Genomic DNA, 19,312 nt, shown 5'->3' on the forward strand with positions numbered 1-19,312 from the left:
TGTCTCCCATCACCCCTCGATAGGACCGTCTTGTTGCAGGGAAACAAACCCAGGGCTCGCACTGATTCAGCGATATTGGTGTGTTGCAATGATTTTATATGTTCATACGGGGAAAATATGTGCTGTGTGTTTAATATCCAAACGTTACTTAAGATGTTATGATGCTATTGACTTATATAACCATATAACAATTACAGCACGGAAATAGGCAATCTCTGCCCTTCTAGTCCGTACCGAACGCTACTCTCACCTAGTCCCACCAACCTCCACTCAGCCCATAACCCTCCATTCCTTTCCTGTTTATATACCTATCCAATTTTTCTTTAAATGACAATATCGAACCTGCTTCTGCCACTTCTACTGGAAGTTTGTTCAACACTTACTTCAAGCTCCCCTGATAATTGACTTATCGTTATATTCATGCAAGGAAAATATGCGCTGTGTGTTTAATATTAAATTCGTTAGATAAACCATTTTAGAAACGAAATTGAGTGTATTAGCCACTTACCACCTATATTGCGTTCGTGATTAACACCCACCCCCCCGAACAGAATCGCCAAAAACGATTTGTAGATAAAAATCGGCACGTACATGCATACGCAAATCACGCATGCGCACTGGTGCCCGCGCAAGGCTTCATGGTCATTGTAGTCTTTCTCAGGGTAAACCCAACATATTTGACTGCTACTCTTATTCGTTGGCAACCCTACCACCCCCAGTCGGCCGGTCCGCAAGAATATTGTCAATATGAAACCGGTCTGCAGTGCGAAAAAGGTTGGGGACCCCTGCATTAGGTTGCTGCCACACGATTGGCTGATTAGATATTTATTTTAATAAGTAGTGTACAGGTGTACCTAATAAAGTGGCCACTGAATGCATAATCTCATTTCAGCAAATCTCCAACGAAATGTATCAATTGTGCATGCTCCATTTTCTCAAGAGATTCTGCAGGTGCTAGAAATCCAGAGCAACACACAGAATACTGGAGGAACTCTGCAGGTCAGGCAGCATCTATGGAAATAAATAAACTGTTGATGTTTCAAGCCGAGACTCTTCTTCCGTACTGGAAAGGAAAGGGGATGCCAGAATAAAAAAATGGGGGGAGGGGAAGGAGGACTGGCTAGAAATTGAAAGGTGTAGTCAGGACAGTTTAAAAGGTAAAGGGCTGGAGAGGAATTAATAGTCATACTTTATTGATCCTGGGGGAAATTGGTTAAATCCGGTAGGAGGGGAGAGTGGATTTTGGGAGAAAGAGACGGGGTGGGGGGGGGGGCACCAGGGAAGATGATAAGCAGGGAAGGAGAAGAGGTAAGAGGCCAGAGTTGGGATAAAAATGCAACAATTTCTTCTTCTTCGGCTCCTCCTCCTTTCTTCAAAAGGTCCAGTCAGTTACCCTACACCAACACCCTCCTCCGTCTGGCAGAACTGGTCCTTACTCTCAGTAATTTCTCCTTCAGCTCCTCCCACTTTCTCCAAGCTGAAGGGGTAGCCATGGGCATGCACATGGGCCCCAACTACGCCTGCCTTTTTGTTGACCATGTGGAACAATCCATGTTCCAAGCCTTCCCTGTTAATGCTGCACTGCTTTTCCTGCACTGCATTGATGCTGTTCCATGCATCCATGCTGAGCTCATCAATTTCATCAACTTTGCCTCTAACTTCCACCATGCCCTTAACTTTGCCTCCAACTTCCACCATGGTGCGGCTGTAATGAAACCCAATTTCCCTTGGGATCAATAAAGTATATCTATCTATCTAAATCCACTTGGTCCATTTATGACACCAGTCTTCCCTTTCTCAATCACTCTGTCTCCATCTCTGGAGACAAGTGTCTGCTGATGTATTATAAACCTACCAATTCCAATGACTATCTTGACTGTACCTCTTCCCACCCTATCTCCGGTAAAAATCCTATTCCCTTTTCTCAGTTCCTTCATCTCTGCTGCATCTACAAGGGGTGATTGATAAGTTTGTGGCCTAAGGTAGAAGGAGTCAATTTTAGAAAACCTAACACATCTATTTTTCCTACATTTACACACTTAGTCCAGCGGTCGTGGAGCATACTGATCCCTTCTTTGTAGAAGTCGGCATCTTGGACCTCCAGAAAGTGGTCCACAGCAGGGGTGATTGATAAGTTTGTAGAAGGAGATGAGTTATTAACTTCAAACTTACTGCATTTTCACTCAAAGCGTTGAACTGCACGTGCATGTAACGAGAGCTGTATAACTCATCTCCTTCTGCCTTAGGCCACAAACTTATCAATCACCCCTGCTGTTGACCACCTGGAGGTCCAAGACGCTGTCATTACATGCACGTGCAGTTTAACGCTTTGAGTGATAATGCAGAAAATTTGAAGTTAATAACTCATCTCCTTCAACCGTAGGCCACGAACTTATCAATCACCCTTGCTGTGGACTACTTCTACAAAGAAGGGATCCATATGCTCCACAACTGCTGGACTAAGTGTGTACATGTAGGAGTGGACTATGTTGAAAAATAAATGTGCTAGGTTTTCTAAAATTGACTCCTTCTACCTTAGGTACGAACTTACCAATCACCCCTCGTATTCTCTGAATACAGCTTTTTCCTTTCCAGGACATCAGAGATGCCCTCCTTCTTTGAAAAACAGAATTCCTGTTCCTCCACATTTGATGCTGCACTAACCCGCATCTCCTCCATTTCTCGGACATATGCAGTCACTCCATTGTCTCACCACCTTACTAGGGATAAAGTCCCTTTTGTCCTCACCTACCGTCCCATGAACCTCCACAAACACCATATCATTCTCCACAACCTCCGCCACCTTCAATGGGATCCTATCACCAATCACATCTCACATACTCTCGGCTTTCCACAGGAATCGCTTACTCCATGATTCCTTTCCCACTAATCTCCCTCCTGGCACATATCCCTGCAAGCGACAGAAATGCTACACATGTCCATTCACCTCCTCTCTTACCTCAATGGAGGGTCCCAAGTAGTCCTTCCAGATGAGGCCATATTGTTGGGGTTGTCTGTGGTATCCAGTCCTCCCATACGGCCTCCTCTACGTTGATGGGACGTGACGTAAATTGGGAGACCGCTTAGTTGAGCACCATCCACCAAAAGTGGAATTTCCCAGTGGCCAACCATTTTCATTTGTATCCCCATTCCCGTTCCAACATGTCGGTCCATGGCCTCCTCTTTCGCCACTATGAGGAGCCACATCTCATATTCCGTCTAGGTAGCCTCCAATCTGATAGCATGAACTTTGATTTCTCCTTCCAGTAATTTTTTTTCCTCCCCCTTCCCTTTTCTTCTATTCCTCACTCTGGCCTCTTAGCCCTTCTCCTGACTGCTTATCATCTCCTCTGATGCCCTCTTCCTTCCCTTTCTCCCATAGTTCACTCTCTTCTACCAGATTCCTTCTTCTCCAGCCTTTTACCTTTCGCAACTGTTATGTACCCCGTAACTGGGTTGCCAAACCAGCAGAAATGGATCACTCAGTTGGAGTCTGGATTACTAGAACTAAGAAAGTTTTATTAAATAAACAAGCAACACAGTACTCTAATCAAAAGGATAATGAATGCAACAGTTCAGCAATGATAAACATACATGTACACAGAATTAAGATAACAGGATCAATCAAGCTCTATCGTTGTCTAGGGGTAAATGACCAGTTTCAAAGTGACGCAAAGTTCAGTTCAATTTAGTTCAGTTCAGTTCGCAGTAATCGCTGCCGTGGCGATGGACGGTGGGGGGAAGGAGAGAGAGAGCAAAACGAATGAATATTCAAAACGGCTTCCACACAGACCTTCGCAGTCAGCTTTCGGGCGAGCCCTTTGTGATGTCATCTGAGGTCACCAACCGTGACCCCTCCGTTTCCCGATATGATCGTTTCTCTGCGGTGAACCTGGCACCCAGGCAAGGGTGGACACACACCAGGTTCCCGCCGATCGTGCCTTTCCACCCTGAGCGTCTATGGCTTGATCCTGTGACCAGCCGTCCAAAAACTTCCCACCGGCTTGTGGGAGACGCACCGCTTCCAGGGTCTCATTACCTCGGGGTGTCGTGTGTGTGTCCTGCCTTAGCGATCTTGTCCCTTTTTATCCCCCTGCTGGGGTATCGCCTGTCCATCACTTCAAACAATTCAGGGTTCAAAGGGGGAGCCGATCTTGACAGCTGTCCTTCCATTACTCTCTCCCGTCCCTTCATTAACATCTCCAAATGCTGCTCCATTGTTTTCCTTATCTCTCTTTCTCCTGAAGACAGGTGGCAGACCAACTGCTGATCCCACTGGTGCCAGCCCAGGCCAGCTAACATCTTAATTTATGTGTATTCTCGTCACACAACCATCTAGATTCACCTATCATCCTGTAACTAGTTCTCCTTCCCCAATCCCCACCTTTATATCCTGGCGTCTTCCCCCTTCTTTTGCAGTCCTGAAGAAGAGTCTTGGCCTGAAACATTGATTGTTCACTTCCACAGATCCTGCCTGACCTGCTAAGTTCCTCCAGTATTGTGTGTGCTGCATGTTTTATTTTGATGTTCTCTAGTGTTTAATTGGAAGAACATTTCAAAATAAAACTATATTTTAGTTTACAAGGAAAGTGTTTAAACTAATCTGAGTCACAAATTTTGGATGTGAAGCCTGCACTGATTATATGAGCATGTAAACCAGGCCAACACTGGTTTTGTGTTAGTTGAAGAACTAGTGATGGCCAAGGCATTGTGAGGAATCTGCTGCTCTTCAGATAATGGTTTTGCAGGTGGTTACATCCATTTTAAAGGACAGACGGGCTTCATTTTAATATTTCATGTGAAACATGACAAAATCAGTGTAGACTGTGCACTAAAATCACAAAAGTCATAGTCACAAGATTCTGCAGATGCTGGAAATCTTGAGCAACACAGTCAAAATGCTGGAGTAGCTCAACAAGTCAGACAGCACTTTTAGAGAGAAGTAAGCCTTAATGTAGGGTTTTGGCCCAAAACATTGATTATCCATTTCCTTCCATTTTGTATATGTTACTTATGATCTCAGAAGTGAGTCCAGAGTTTTTAGGCTGGTTTAGAGCTGAGAGTCATGGTTGATACAATGGAATGGTGGCATCAACAAGTTGTGGAATTTTTTGGTGATTTCGCTAATATTTCTTCGATGGTAAACAGATTATATGAGTATTAATTGCCATTTAACAGGAACTTGCTTTGTGTCATATGGCCACTTCATTTGCTTGTATCAAGCAATGAACTTCGAAGTTTGACATTTGATTAGTGCACTAAAACATTACATAAATTTGAAAAAACTTTCAGTAACATACTTTTAAAGGTAGTTACTGTACATACAATACTGTGCAAAAGTTAGGCACGTAAAAAAATTCTGTACAGCAAAGAAGTTTTCAAATATTTTTTGATATTTAGTTTAAATATTAAAAATTACCATAAAGCACAATAAACAGTAAAAAACTAATTAAAATTAATATTTGGTGTGACCACCCTTTGCCTTTTAAACTGAATTAATTTCCATTGGCACACTGTCATGCAGTGTTATAAGAAAATTAGCTGCTAGGTTGTTCCAAGTATTTTGGCAAACTTGCCACAGTCTTGCTTGCTTCTGTCTCTCCTGGTAATTCCAGACAGCTGCCATGATGCTGAGGTCATGGCTCGGTAGAAACCATACTAAAACTCCTGGCTGCCTAGGACTTTTGCCCAATACTGTACTTCAACCATTTATCCATCTCTGGTTCATATTATGTAACTTGTTTGTGCTAGCATGTGGTAGATAAGTACTGGAAGATCTGAACGAAACTAATTTTTCAATATATTTCAATAGAGATTGTTAAATTTTAGAGTTTGAGTAGCAAATTTCCGAGGTACATGACCATACACATACAGATTGGTCTTGTTTATTTCTTACTTCATCTTTTTTTAAAAACTGAACCATGAAGATATTCCCTTTTTTTTAATAAGAAATTGTTCAATTTGGTAAAAGTAGCTGTGTATGTTCAAATATTGCTTTGGAAATTAGGATCATTTGCAAGTTCTTTCTTGATTAATTATAGGTGTTATCAAACTTGCTAATTCCACCTACTCCATTGGTGAAGGGAATATAAGGTAGATGGTGCTGAGAGTATATTGTTGTTCAACCTAGAACTTGCAAGGGGACTATTTAGTGCATCAGCCCATCCAACTCACAGTTCAGCAACCCCATCAGTCACGCTCCGTCCCTTGTTATTCATCTGGTTTGCATACCATTTCAGTGTGCTACCTCTCTCCCTGCCTTGAGGAGCTTTCTGAAAATCCAAAGCATTTTTTTTTCCCTTCTTCCCCACCAAATTTGTTTTTGTAATAGTTACCGCGGCAAAGGCTGGTAAATTTCAGGCAACGTGACATGGCATATTATTAAAGGGAGTATTCAACCAAGACATCAAATTGCATTGAATTGAGAACTAGACAGGGATAATTGTTTCTCAGTACTTTGGAGAGGTCTGTTGTAGAATTTGTATCATTTTTCGTGATCTTTGATATGAGTCTCATGATCAAAAGAATAGTACCTTTTTTAAAAAAAAGAGAAAGGGCTACTATGTTACCAGGTGGTCAGTGTTGATTTAGATCAAGTTATAAATTTAACCTTGCGAAAGAGTACATTCAGTATCATGCTGTCAAATCCTGTTTACTTTCAACGTTAGATAAAACTAACCAATCAACAATGCTAACTTTCTGACAGCTGCTAATTAATTATATTTTTTAAATGTATAATACTGCAAAGTTAGTGTAGCAGCTTAGGTAACGCTTTATAGCACCAGTGATAAGGTTTCAATTTCTGCCGATGTCTGTAAGGAGCTTGTACGTTCTCCCCGAGACCATATGGGTTTCCTCCCCCATTCGAAAGACATATGAGTCAGTAAGTGTGGGCTTGCTATGTTGACACTGGTAGCATGGTGATACTTGTGAGCTGCCCCCTGCATGTCCTGGGACTGTGTTGGTTGTTGACACAAATGTCACGTTTCATTGTGTTTCGGTATACATGTGACATAGCTAATTTTTTTCTTCTTATTAGCATGCACTGAACCAACAACCATTGTTGACTTTAGGTGAAGGGAAATCAAAACTCTGTAATAAAGATTTAAGTTTGCATAGCTGGCCTTGTCCTTTGTCTCCTGCTTTTATTCCAGCTTGTGACGGTTATGAAAAGCCAGCTCGTTTGAATACTAATCCGAAAACAGAAACATTTTGTGCATGAGTTAGTTTTCAGTGTCTTAGGATATCACTTTTGGAATTTTAATGTTTAGAGCCTAACCTGCAGCATTGTGTGCGACAGACATCGTCACAATTCATTAAACACTGTAATTACTTTTAGTTGGACGTCTCACTCTTTTGTTTACCTCCTTAAATTAACTTCAAGCAATTGCTCAAGAATTATCACATATTTGTTTGCTGCTGTGATTGGAATGGCATTAAATTAACCACAGGTTGTCAGTGCAGCCAATAACTCGTTGATACCTTTTTTTCATTTATGAAGGCATTTCATTTACTGCAGTCCTGCTATGACTCAAAACAAAGGACCAATTCAAGTCTTCACCAAGAGCTGAATGACATCATTGGCTGCACTAGAGCCAAAATATGGTTGGCAACGAGGTAAGTTTGAATTTCAATCTAAGTCAGTACTAAATAAGGAGTAATTTAGTTTTTATATATAAGCCAGAGGTATATTTAGATTCTTGGTTAAAAATTAAAGCTGTTTGCTTGTGTATTTTTGCAAATTCTTCATCATCTATCTAAGTGTTGGCAGATTTAATGGTACCATTTCTTTTTCCTTTCATGGGTTTTATATTAGTTGTCACAGTTCACACCCAAAATGGAAAACAGTTTCTTTAGATCTGGGTCTTGTAAAGTCCTTAGCATATCCACATGGATTTATTTCACTATTAAGGCAAAATAACCAAGTATGCTCTCTTTGCCTATGTAGTTACAATTCCTGAAGTCATTTTAGGGATCTTGAATTTCACTTTAATTTCATTGAAAAAGTAACTTGGATTTATGTGGCATCTTCAGTACAGTAAACATCCTGAAGCCTTATGCAACAATTATTAAACAAAATTTGACATTGAGTGCAATGGCAAGACATAGTAGGCACATCAAACCCACACAGAATAATCTAGTCAGTCTCGTTTCCCAACTTTCTTCTTATTGCCCAAACAAGCTTTTGTTTGACAAGTTTCTAACCATTTCCTTTGAAAGTGACAGTTCAACCTACTTCGAACACCCTTTCAGACAGTGAATTCCATATCATTCACTTGTTGATTGCAGGCAACTAAACCATGTCAGCACTGAATAGTAAGTCCTTGTAACTTCAGCACTAATTAGAGGTGTCCTCTAATCCACTCAAAATTAGACGACACGTGTATAAATTTAGGAAGCTTCCAATAATATGACCAGAGATGGGAAGTTTTCCATTAAATTAGAATAGATTCCCACGAATATAGCTAGACTATCTTCCGGGTATACATGCCTGTATCCCTGGAAAACCACCACAAAGCTCTAAAGCTTTGAAAATAACTAAGTATGCAGTACAGGTCATGGTAACAAGTGGACTAGGACACATGTCAATTCAAACTGTAGATGCATCCAACATGTGAGTTGCTTTACATGAGAACACATAATGTAGTTTCTGACAGTGATGAATATAGAAATAATTTAAACAATCTGAATGATAAAAGCATAAGAAAGTCAGAGGGAAGACACACAAAATGCTGGAGGAATTCAGCAGGCCAGGCAACATCTATGGAAAAGAGAACAGTCAACGTTTTGGGCCGAGGCCCTTCATCAGCACTGGGGAGAAAAAGATGAGGAGTCAGAGTAAGACTCTTTCTTACTTTCTTACTCTGAAGCCTCATCTTTTTTCGAGTCCTGATGAAGGGTCTCAGCCCAAAACATCGACCGTACTCTTTTTAATAGATGCTGCCTGACCTGCTGAGTTTCTCCGGTATGTTGTGTATGTTGCTTGGGTTTCTAGCATCTGCAGATTTTCTCTTGCTTGAGATAGTCAAAGGAATTGGGATATGCTCTTTTAAAAAAGTCTTAAATCGTACATATTATCATATCAATGCAAATAGTTTCCAGTGCCTTCAGCAGCTTTTAGACAATTTATTAATGCAGTCTGATGGTAAAAACCAAAGGAAGAGGCCAACAAGTATCACCCACCAGATACTTCTGTGTCCATTCAGGCAAGGGATCTATCGATATCAAAGTGGTTTGTGATTGCTCTGTTGCAAGCCATGTGTTTTCCTTAAGACCATAAGACATAGGAGCAGAATTAGGCTATTCAGCCCATCAAGTTTGCTCCACCATTCCCTCATGGTGTTTCATTCATTTGGTGCATGGTAACGCAAAGACCTCCATTGCCAGCACATTAACAAACCGAAAACTGTACAAGTCTTAGAATACATGTTAAGCTTGCCAGGTATAAGATTTTCATAACAGCTGAATAAATTAAGAAGTGGATTGAAAAGAGTAGATATAATGATGTTGGCATATTTACAGGCCCCACTGACCAATGGAATGTGCTTTATTGAGAAAAAAAAATATTTATTTTAACTAATGATGAATTGATACCCTGGAGTTTCATTTTGTCACCTTTGTGAGCCACACTCACATCCCCATCTACATCAATGGAGCTGTAGTGGAGCGTGTATCAAGCTTCAACTTCCTTGGTGTCCACATTTCCGAGGATCTCACCTGGTCCCCGAACTTCTCCATCCTGATCAAAAAGACGCAACAGCACCTTTATTTCCTGTGGAGCATCAGGAAAGCTCACCTCTGTCCCAGGATACTGACGGACTTTTACCGCTGTACCATTGAGAGCATACTCACCAACTGCATCTCAGTGTGGTATGGCAATTGTCCCGTATCGGACCGCAAAGCACTCCAGCGTGTGGTGAAAACTGCCCAGCGGATTATCGGCACCCAATTGCCCACCATTGAGAGCATCTACCATAAACGCTGCTTAGGCAGGGTGAAAAGCATTATCAAGGATGCATCACACTCTAACCATGGACTTTTTACTCTCCTCCCATCCGGTAGGCGCTACAGGAGCCTCTGCTCCCGCAATAGCAGGCACAGGAAGAGCTTCTTCCCTGAGGCTGTGACCCTGCTGAACCTCACATCACAGCGCTAAGCAGTATTGCACCCATGTTGTACCGTCTCAGTACTTTTATATTTGTGTGCTGTAGCACTTTTTATTCGCAGTTATTTTGTAAATAACACTGTTCTTTGCATTTTTGGTCAGATGCTAACTGCATTTCATTGGCTTGTATCTGTACTCAGCACAATGACAATAAAGTTGAATCTAATGTAATCTAATGTACTCTAATCATGGGGAATTCTGAATGTTCTGCTGAAAAGCTAACGTGCATCAGTGTTAGCAGTGGCTTCAAAGGCTGAGTGGCCTGCTCGCATTTAAAGGGCAGTAATTTCAACGTATAAAAATGTAAAGACAGCCTGTTATATTTTTTTTTAATTTTAGATAACCAAGATTTGGATTATCTACTTTATACTTTATACTTCATTGTTGTCAAACAATTGATACTAGAACGTACAATCATCACAGCGATATTTGATTCTGTGCTTCCCACTCCCTGGATTACAAATTGTTTTACTAATTTACTGGATTACTAATGTTTAACACTTTAAAAAGAACTGGAGTGGGAAATTAATAGAATACTTGTCCCTACTTTCTCTTTCTAAATTTCAAGTTTTTCTCCTCCACTACATAATATTTTTAGATCTGTCAAATGGAGCGATTTTTGGGGGAAAAAAATAGTGTACCATAATGCTTACAACCAGGTTACTGCTTTACTGCAAAGTGGGAGCAGTATTTTGGATCCAATGCCAAGGACTGTGGATTTGTTACATGATAAATTCTAATAAGGTACTTTATATTAAAAAAAAGTCAAGCTAAGCCCTTTAAGCCTCCAGTTACAGATCAAAGCCCTTTTCATTGTGAATGAAAGTTAAAATATGTTTAGTGAAGTGATGTGTGCCAGAAAGTTCAAAGTATGACTCTGGTGCCATTTTAACAACTGTGCAGGGTTTAACTTCAACTCAGTGCAAGTAATTTGCTGGAAAACTGAAGGAAACATCTGTCTAGTATCACTTGTAGCCTTTGGCTTCTTTGTGTATTATTTTTGGAAGCATGAATTCACGTTATCAAAGCCTGTTTTGCCTTGGGATATAATTCATACAAGTGTTCTGTGCTGGCCTTTTGTATATTATCAGAAAATAAGCCCAGTGTCTTTCTAATTCTGAGAGCTTGAGATTTATACACATGCAGATGGGACAAGCTGTGCTTTCTTTATAAATCTTTTACAAATAATTTAGTTCAATGAGGGGGGAAAAGAACTTGCACAGTGTAAGTCCATGCTGCACAAGGAAAATCTGAGGGGAAAGAAAAAGTAGTTGCACTTCCACAAGGTGAGAAATAAACTATCTTTGGCTCAGAGGAACAAACCTCATTCCAAAGCTGCAAAATATATATGGGGCTGAATCCAACAAGTCAATAAATAGGAAGAGAAAATATTGTCGTAAAAGAAGAACAGAATGAGCAAAAGCATGTTGATATGATGAGCAATTCATTTTTTAAATTTTGTTTTCTGAATAATCTGCATTAATATTCTGCTTTTTATAGTTCATGATTTTGAAGCTAATTAAATAAAATCCCAAAACAGATAAGCATCCCCAGGCAATTCCCAGTTCCTCTCCACAAATCATTTGCCTCAGAAGGCTTCATTTTCTTGGGCATTTATAAGTTTAAAGTAGAGGAAATAACTTTTTCCACTGAATCATTTTTGGCTCCTTAACAGGGTGAATCAAACTGAATGTGCATGAGGGTAAAAGTGAACAGTGATTTGTGTTCTTCTGCAGGGATTCATCCTGAAACCTTGGCAGTTCCTTTCCCTCCACAGATGCTGAGTTCCTCCAGCAGGTTCTTTTGATAGCATTGCCCAAAAGTGGAAATATCTCGAAGCTGGTCTAACTAATACTTTTCAATCGTTGTTTCTTTAAACTTGATAGTTTTTGGTTCCTATTTATTAGGCTCTCATTCACTATTTCAACAGATGGTTTGAATCTCGGCCACACTGTTCATTTTTACCCTTTATCATCTTCCATTGTGGTTATATTTTTATGTACGTTATCGTATAATATTTACATTAGAGTTACTGTCCAGTTCATTAGCGTGCATTCTAAATGGATGCAGTCCTCCTGATCTAATGAGAGATGGGTGTCATTAATGATGCAGTCGTGGTTTGACATCTGGAGCTAACTGCACTTGACATTAATCCCCCAAAAGAGACAGGAAAGAGTTTGTTGTTTACCAGATGAATATTGGGAACATTCATTCTAGCTCATGGTGTGTTAAGTAGACAGTAGGGTGCCTGGTGTTCCACCAAAGAGCGGCAGGTTGCCTCTGACATACTTAGGACAGACTCTTACAGAGCATTTGGGAGCCTGATTTGAAACTTATCTGAAGGTTGGGAAACTGATTGTAGAAAGTAAGCAGAAGCTGCGGTAAGTGACACTTACAACCATACTTGTGAGCCTGGGGGAACAGAACACTGAATCACAGATCCTTGTGAAGCAAGTGGTCAATTTCCAGCCTCCCAGTTACTGGCTGGAGCTTCCTTTTCAATCAGCCCCTCACCCTCCATCTCTCAGAATAGCAAAACAATTGAAGAGCAGGTGACGTTGTTCAAATGCCCATCTGCATAAATCTTGGCATGATATTTCTGGCATTGCTTGATGTACATGAGGTAGAATTGGCAATGATCAAAATCTTTGTGGTGTTGTCCTTGAAGGTCACCTGGCCCGTCTCTCATGCAGCCACTGAACTGGAAGTGCAGTCCCTGGTTCCTTCTTCCATTCCCTGATATTCCTAGCCACACAACTTACAGCAATGTAGAGTGGCTTCTTGCCAACAATCCCTTTAAGGGATGGAGCCCTGTCAGTGCAGGTGCCTGAGCAGAATCAAACTGACTATGAGTGCAGCTTCCTTATTAGGAAAGATTGTCCTATGAAACCATGTTATGCTATTGTACTATGACTGCAATAAAAAATAGTGATCCTAATATTACTATATGGAGCGGAGTGGGTCAACCTCAATTTGATATCTTAATTAAGTCAATATTTATAAGGCCATTGTTTTTTAAAGTGTTCCACTTGCAGTGATGTTGTCTGAGAGGCAGAAAAAAATCATATAAGGAGGTTCTTCTTTCTTGGAGCAATGAAGTAGCAATGAATGCTGAACTGGTTATTCTGTCTGCTGAATAATGTAATGCACTAAAGGAGAAGAATGGTGTCGGTTCATTATTTTCTATAATGGCACAAAAAAAGATGTTTTTCCTATTGAACCAAGGAAAATCTGGTTATAAATCTTGCTCCATGCTGAAGAATACAGCACATTAATAGTTACATTAATTGTTCAAACTAACCCTTTCCTTATCCAGTGGAAACTCAGTTCATATTCAAATAGGCTGAAGAAATGCATATGCAGATGTGCAGTTAATTGGAGCTGGGCTACAATCCAAGAATGGGGTTTCATTTTTATAGAAATGTGTTAGCTTATGGAAATAATGGCTGCCACTGACTCCATGTGTCAATTGACAACCAATGCCTTTAAGAACGGTATAGTAAATTGATTCACTGAACCACTGTATTGTCCTTAAACATAAACCTGCTGTGGTAGCTGCTGGTCCTAGGTTACAGATATACAAAAGGATGCGTTCTTCATTGTTTGCTCTTTTTACAGTGATGATGCCAATGAAAATTAGCACTATTACAACGAATCTAAAATATGACTTGCTTGGAATCTAAAATCCTGGAACCTCAAGTAGTCAAGTTGTTTTGATACTCCCATTGTATAAATAAATGCACTAATTTCCTTGCCTGAAATCTTTAATATTACTTTTACAGCACAGAAAACAGGCCCTTCATCCCAACTGTGCCAAGCCAACCAAGATGCCCATCTAAACTAGTCCCATTTGCCCACATTTGACCGTTCCCCCTCTGAATATTACCAATCCAAAGGTCCTTCAATCTGTCCAAAGGTCCTTTAAATGCTGTTATTGTACCTCCTTAACCATTTCCTCTGGCAACTCATTCCATTTACATAACTGTTTCTATGTAGAAAAGGTTCTGATTAAATCTTTTCCCTCTCACCCTAAACCTGTGCCCTGTAGTTCTGTTCTATAATTCATCTTCCATAGTGCAGAAATATTTCATATTGTGTGTTCCAACTAGTTTTTCTTCTTTTCCGTAGTTTGCTCTCAACTATTTTTTCCACATTTTAACTTGTATCTTCAATAATGTTTTTTACAGTAAATGTGACCGGGGCTATGATAAGGTGTCATTTTGCCACAACCCAAAGAAATTGTATAACCAAATAAGAATACAGAAATGTAGTATGAATGTTATTTAAACAGGGGCATACATCAGTAGGTTGCACCCATCTCTGATTAAACTGCTAGGTTTATAATAGCAGTGTACAGAATGTATAGAAATGTATGTAAATTGTAATGTACACTAACATACAAGCCAGAATACAAGGAAGAAAGTAATTTCCTTGCACCAGTTTGCCATGAGTTGTCACTTATACCCCCAACTCAAAACCGGCACATTGGAACATGGGTCCAGAGCCTCAGATGCTGAGGACATCAATTCAGTGGAGAGGATTTTCTTGGTTGTTGTGTTAGCTACCTCATATTTCTCTCTAAGTTCCAGAATGAGATTGCCTATTACTTGAAGTTTCTATTGCTGTTACTTGTGGGAATAGGAAATTTGAAAATAAGTAAATACAGTATTGTACAAAAGTTTTTGGTTCAACGTCCATTTAGGAATTGAAGGCAATGGGGAAGAAACTGTTCTTGAATTGCAGAGTGTGTGCATTCAGGCTTCTGTACCTCCTTCTTGGCAGTAGCAGTGAAGAGAAGGCACATCCTGGGTAGTGGGGTCCTTAATGGTGGACACCACCTTTCTAAGGCACTGCTCCTTGAAGATGTCTTGGATACTACGGAGGTTAGTTCCCATGATGGAGCTGACTAATTTTACAAACTTCTGCAACTTACTTTGATCTTGTGCAGTACCCCTCCGCTCCCTACCTTCATACCAGACTGTGATGCAACCAGTCAGAATGCTCTCCATGATATATTTGTAGAAATTTTAAAGTGTTTTAATTGACAACACCATTTTGCCTTCTTTATAGCTGCATCAATATGTTGTGTCCAGGTTAGGTCCTCAGAGATAGTATGACATGCAGGAACTTGAAACTGCTCACTCTCTCCACTTCTGGTCCCTCTATGAAGACTGGTTTGTGTTCCCTCAACTTAACCCTTCCTGGAGTCCACAGTCAGCTCTTTGATCTTGCTGACGTCATGTGCAAAGTAGTTGCTGCAATACCACTCAACTAGCTGGTATATCTTGCTCCTGTCCGCCCTCTCATCACCATCTGAAATTCTGTCAGCAATGGTTGTATCACCAGCAAACTTACAGATATCATTGTCAGCTATGCCTAGCCAACAGGTAGTAGGTGTAGAGAGAGTAGAGCAGTGGGCTAAACGTACACCCCTGTGTTGCACCAGTGTTGATTGTCAGTGAGGTGGAGATGTTATTTCCAGTCCTCACAGGTTGTGGTCTTCTGGTTAGGAAGTTGACAATCCAGTTGCAGAGGGAGGTACAGAGGCCCAGGTTCTGTAGTTTTCTGATCAGGTTTAGCATCACTCACATTGTCATGATTATTTATGAAGCAGCTGTGGCAGCAGTACAGTGCAATACATAAAATTGCTATAGTACTGTGTAAAATCCTTAGGCACCCTAGCGCTATAAAAGACTTTTTAAGACTTTTGCACCATACTGTATATTTTGTTGAACTTAGCAAAATACAACCATTTTTATAAAACTCAACTCCTGAGAGAATTTGGTTGAATTTCCTCCAGGCCGCTTCCATGGTGCTTTGACAAAACATACTTTGACAAAAGCCATGTTGATGATTATAAATGGTAGTGGAGCAGAGGGACATGGAGGAAGTTCCTACAATGGTTGTGCAGCTTATCATGATTTTGATAAATAAACTTTCTTGGTATACTAATTGGAGGACAGATGAAACCAGTTTGTGTTTGACACAGGCCTTTTTCCCCATGAATTGCAGACTCTGACGCTAGACAAGAAGCAAATTGAACTATTCACGCCATCAAATTCTTAAATACAGAGCAAAGCTTCCTTTGTGTTACATAAATCACCATTTCTTGTACAAACTTCTCTGAATAAGATAGTTATAATATCAGTCTTGGATAGGCAAAAGGTTGATATCTTACATCAGTACAGATTGGAAATCCTTGGGCTTTTTCCTCAGGAAATCGAGGCTGTTTATGAGAGTTGGGATTTAGGGTAGATCTTAACCTAATGCTTTAAAGTTGAAAGAACAATGCTTACCCATTCTGTTCAGTAGTCGGTATCAGTGAATGTCCTGAATCTTATAATTATTTTTGCTCATCATGTTTCAGCTTAGTCCTAGATCTGTCTCAGATATCTGCTGGTGAAAAGAATTTGGAAACTGATCCATATATTTTGTTAAATAATGTGATAAAACTCTACAGCCTGACTAAATTGTAACAGACTTTTGTTTTAAATGCATGCTGGACTGCTTCAATTTTAAATCCTTTGGTGATCTTGGAATAAGAAGTATTTTGTTTCTTGCTGGTAATTGTACTGAACTGCATTTGATCAAGAACAAAACTTTAAGTTGTCTTTTGTAAAGCTAACTTACAGTTTAAGTATTCTACAAATCTTGAGATGAGACTGCAGAGGGAAGAGCGTATTTTTAGCACTGATCTGGCCAGAACCATTGATGTGATTATATATGATGAAAAACAATGCAAATATAAAATCCCAGAAATGTTAATAAAAGAATTTCTATTGAGTTGCTGAGCCATTTAATCTTTTGATCTAATTTAATTATATTTTTAATTAGCTAACTTCAAAATGGAATTTAGTGTCCTAAAGTTGCTTTTGTTCCCTGTTGCCTTACCTCACTTTGCCCTGATACCGACCCTCCAACAGAACATTTTCACATGGCTAATACAAATTCAATTTATTCTATTCATTAGTTGACAGTAGGTGGCTTTCACACCCACCCATTTTACTCAGAATAAGATCAAAGTTTATATGTAATGACTGATTATTCTGATTTCTTGTTTTTTAGGCAGAATCCTTGTTTCCTTACCAGAGCAACTTTTCTTGATATCATTTCTATCCTTTGTTCTCATTTGGATATCTCAAAAACAATAGGTAAGTTTTTACCAAATCAAATGTTCACAAGTTATACACTATACCGTGTTTTTGAATCCTTGCCAAATGACAACACTGATGGTTTCTGAACAGATTTGTACTTTTTTTTTACATATCAGTGCATTTTACCAGTTAATCATAGGGAATGTCTGTGACATTTTTATACATTAGAGTGCTCTTGTATGGTCTATTCTCGCAGGATATTCAAAAAAAAACATGAACAACTCTTCCAGCTACTAACCATGGCAGACCAAATGCCACAGGCCAAATAGTCCACTCATGTTGATTAGCTGATATCGATGCTCAGAGAGTGGGTGTAGAGTCAACAATGAATGTATTGCAAAAGAGTCCAACATGATTTTTACAAAACACACATTCAAAGGCTAGATTTGTACTAAATACTAGTACAAAGTCAAAGTGATGAGAATGTAAAGGAGAGATGCTGTAGCAATTTTTCCTTTGGCTCTGATTTAGAACCATAACTTTTCCTCATAGTGTGGATTATCCAAAAGTCATCTGCCTTCTCCACCCCTGCATGTTCACCATCCCTGTCGATATCATCTGGTTTGGATCCTAATCACCTCACTGTATCTTCAGAATTGCTTTAAGGACAAACTCAATCTTTCCCTGTATATTTAAGCAACTTTCTCTGCTGCAACCTTCCTCCTCCAAACCTCTGTTAGACTTAAACCTCCTGAATCCCTTTCCCTTTTTCCATCATTAGTGACATTGCTGTTAACCTCCCAGACTTAATAATTCCATTAATAATCACTTCCTTCTTTTGTCTGAGATCCATTTTTACATTACTGATGAACTGGAAATTTCTTTCAATTAATTAGACTCTGCAAATGGAATTTTTTTGTAAAATTATTATGATGAGGAATTTGAGAGTGTGGGTATCAATGAAATAGTAGAGCAGTTACTTTAACATTGTGTTTGCCTTGATGCCATCTGTTTTACTTCAAAAAGTTTATCAGTGACCAAAGAGAGTCAGTCATATCAAGCCAATTTTTTTTTTTGCTTTGCTTTGAACATACTTTATTTTGCCCTTCCTTGTATCATGGATTTCCACGACGTCCTTTAAACTCTTCCTCTGAAGTTTTGTTTATAAAATGACTGACCTTGTCTCTTACGAACATCAATCGACTCTTGGTTTGATTGATCTCCAACAAAATTCTGATGTACTCTTACTGGCTTTTGTGTCATAATTCCATTGAGGGCTTGGTACTGTTCAATTTTGCTCAAAGTTGCATTGTGCAATATCTTACCATTTCATCATTATTTTCTGATTTTCTCTGACCTGTACAGATATCCTTATTTATATTTGAAAAACACATGGCAGCAGCAAATATTATACTGTGGTTTAGTACAAAATGTAATGATATTGTTGAACATGGTAACAGTAATCTCAAGATCTTTCTCCCACTTTTTCTCTTTACTCCTACAAAACTAATAGCACACGGGTCGTGCAGCTCCCACAGAAATATGGTTTCAATAAAAATAAAGATGTAGACAGTTATCAGTATTTGTACATGTGCAACTGATGCTTTATGAAAACTGTATTGTTCTGCAAGAACAGTGTTGTTTCCCCTGTATAGCTCAGTGTGATAGCAATGGTTATAATAGTTTAAATATCAGGGCTTTCGTTAGAAATATGGAGGTTCTGTGATGGTGCAGTAAGGAAAAATTACTTTTTCTTGACTCAGCACATAGCCTAAGTGTAATATTGCTGAGCTTCTCATTTGATGAAAATTATCACTGCATTTTATACAAATCTGTAACGTTAGCACAAATTCTTGGGTGAACATCAACTTTCATAAATACTTCACATAAAACCCGAAGAGGTGTATGGCTCTGGTTTAAGTCACTTAGCCTGTCTGTCCCAGACAAAAAACATAATGAACCTGGTCTCACCTTTGAACAGTTCTCAGAATCAGAATCAGGTCTATTATCACTGAAATTTGTAGTTTTGTGGTAGCAGTACAGTGCAATTCAT

The 19,312-nt window shown here is 39.5% G+C and overlaps 1 protein-coding gene across 7 annotated transcripts in view; it reads left to right on the forward strand.

The window, feature by feature from the left end:
- LOC140201238 (tRNA (32-2'-O)-methyltransferase regulator THADA-like) overlaps window positions 1–19,312 on the forward strand; it is a 424,035-nt gene that overhangs the window by 293,349 nt on the left and 111,374 nt on the right. For all 7 annotated transcript variants that reach the window (XM_072265008.1, XM_072265009.1, XM_072265010.1 and 4 more), the window contains 2 exons: window positions 7,502–7,617; window positions 17,231–17,316. In XM_072265008.1, the coding sequence (XP_072121109.1) occupies window positions 7,502–7,617; window positions 17,231–17,316 (202 nt within the window). The remainder of the gene's footprint in view (window positions 1–7,501; window positions 7,618–17,230; window positions 17,317–19,312) is intronic.

Source organism: Mobula birostris, chromosome 8 (genome assembly GCF_030028105.1).
Source record: "Mobula birostris isolate sMobBir1 chromosome 8, sMobBir1.hap1, whole genome shotgun sequence".
Lineage (NCBI taxonomy): Eukaryota > Metazoa > Chordata > Chondrichthyes > Myliobatiformes > Myliobatidae > Mobula > Mobula birostris.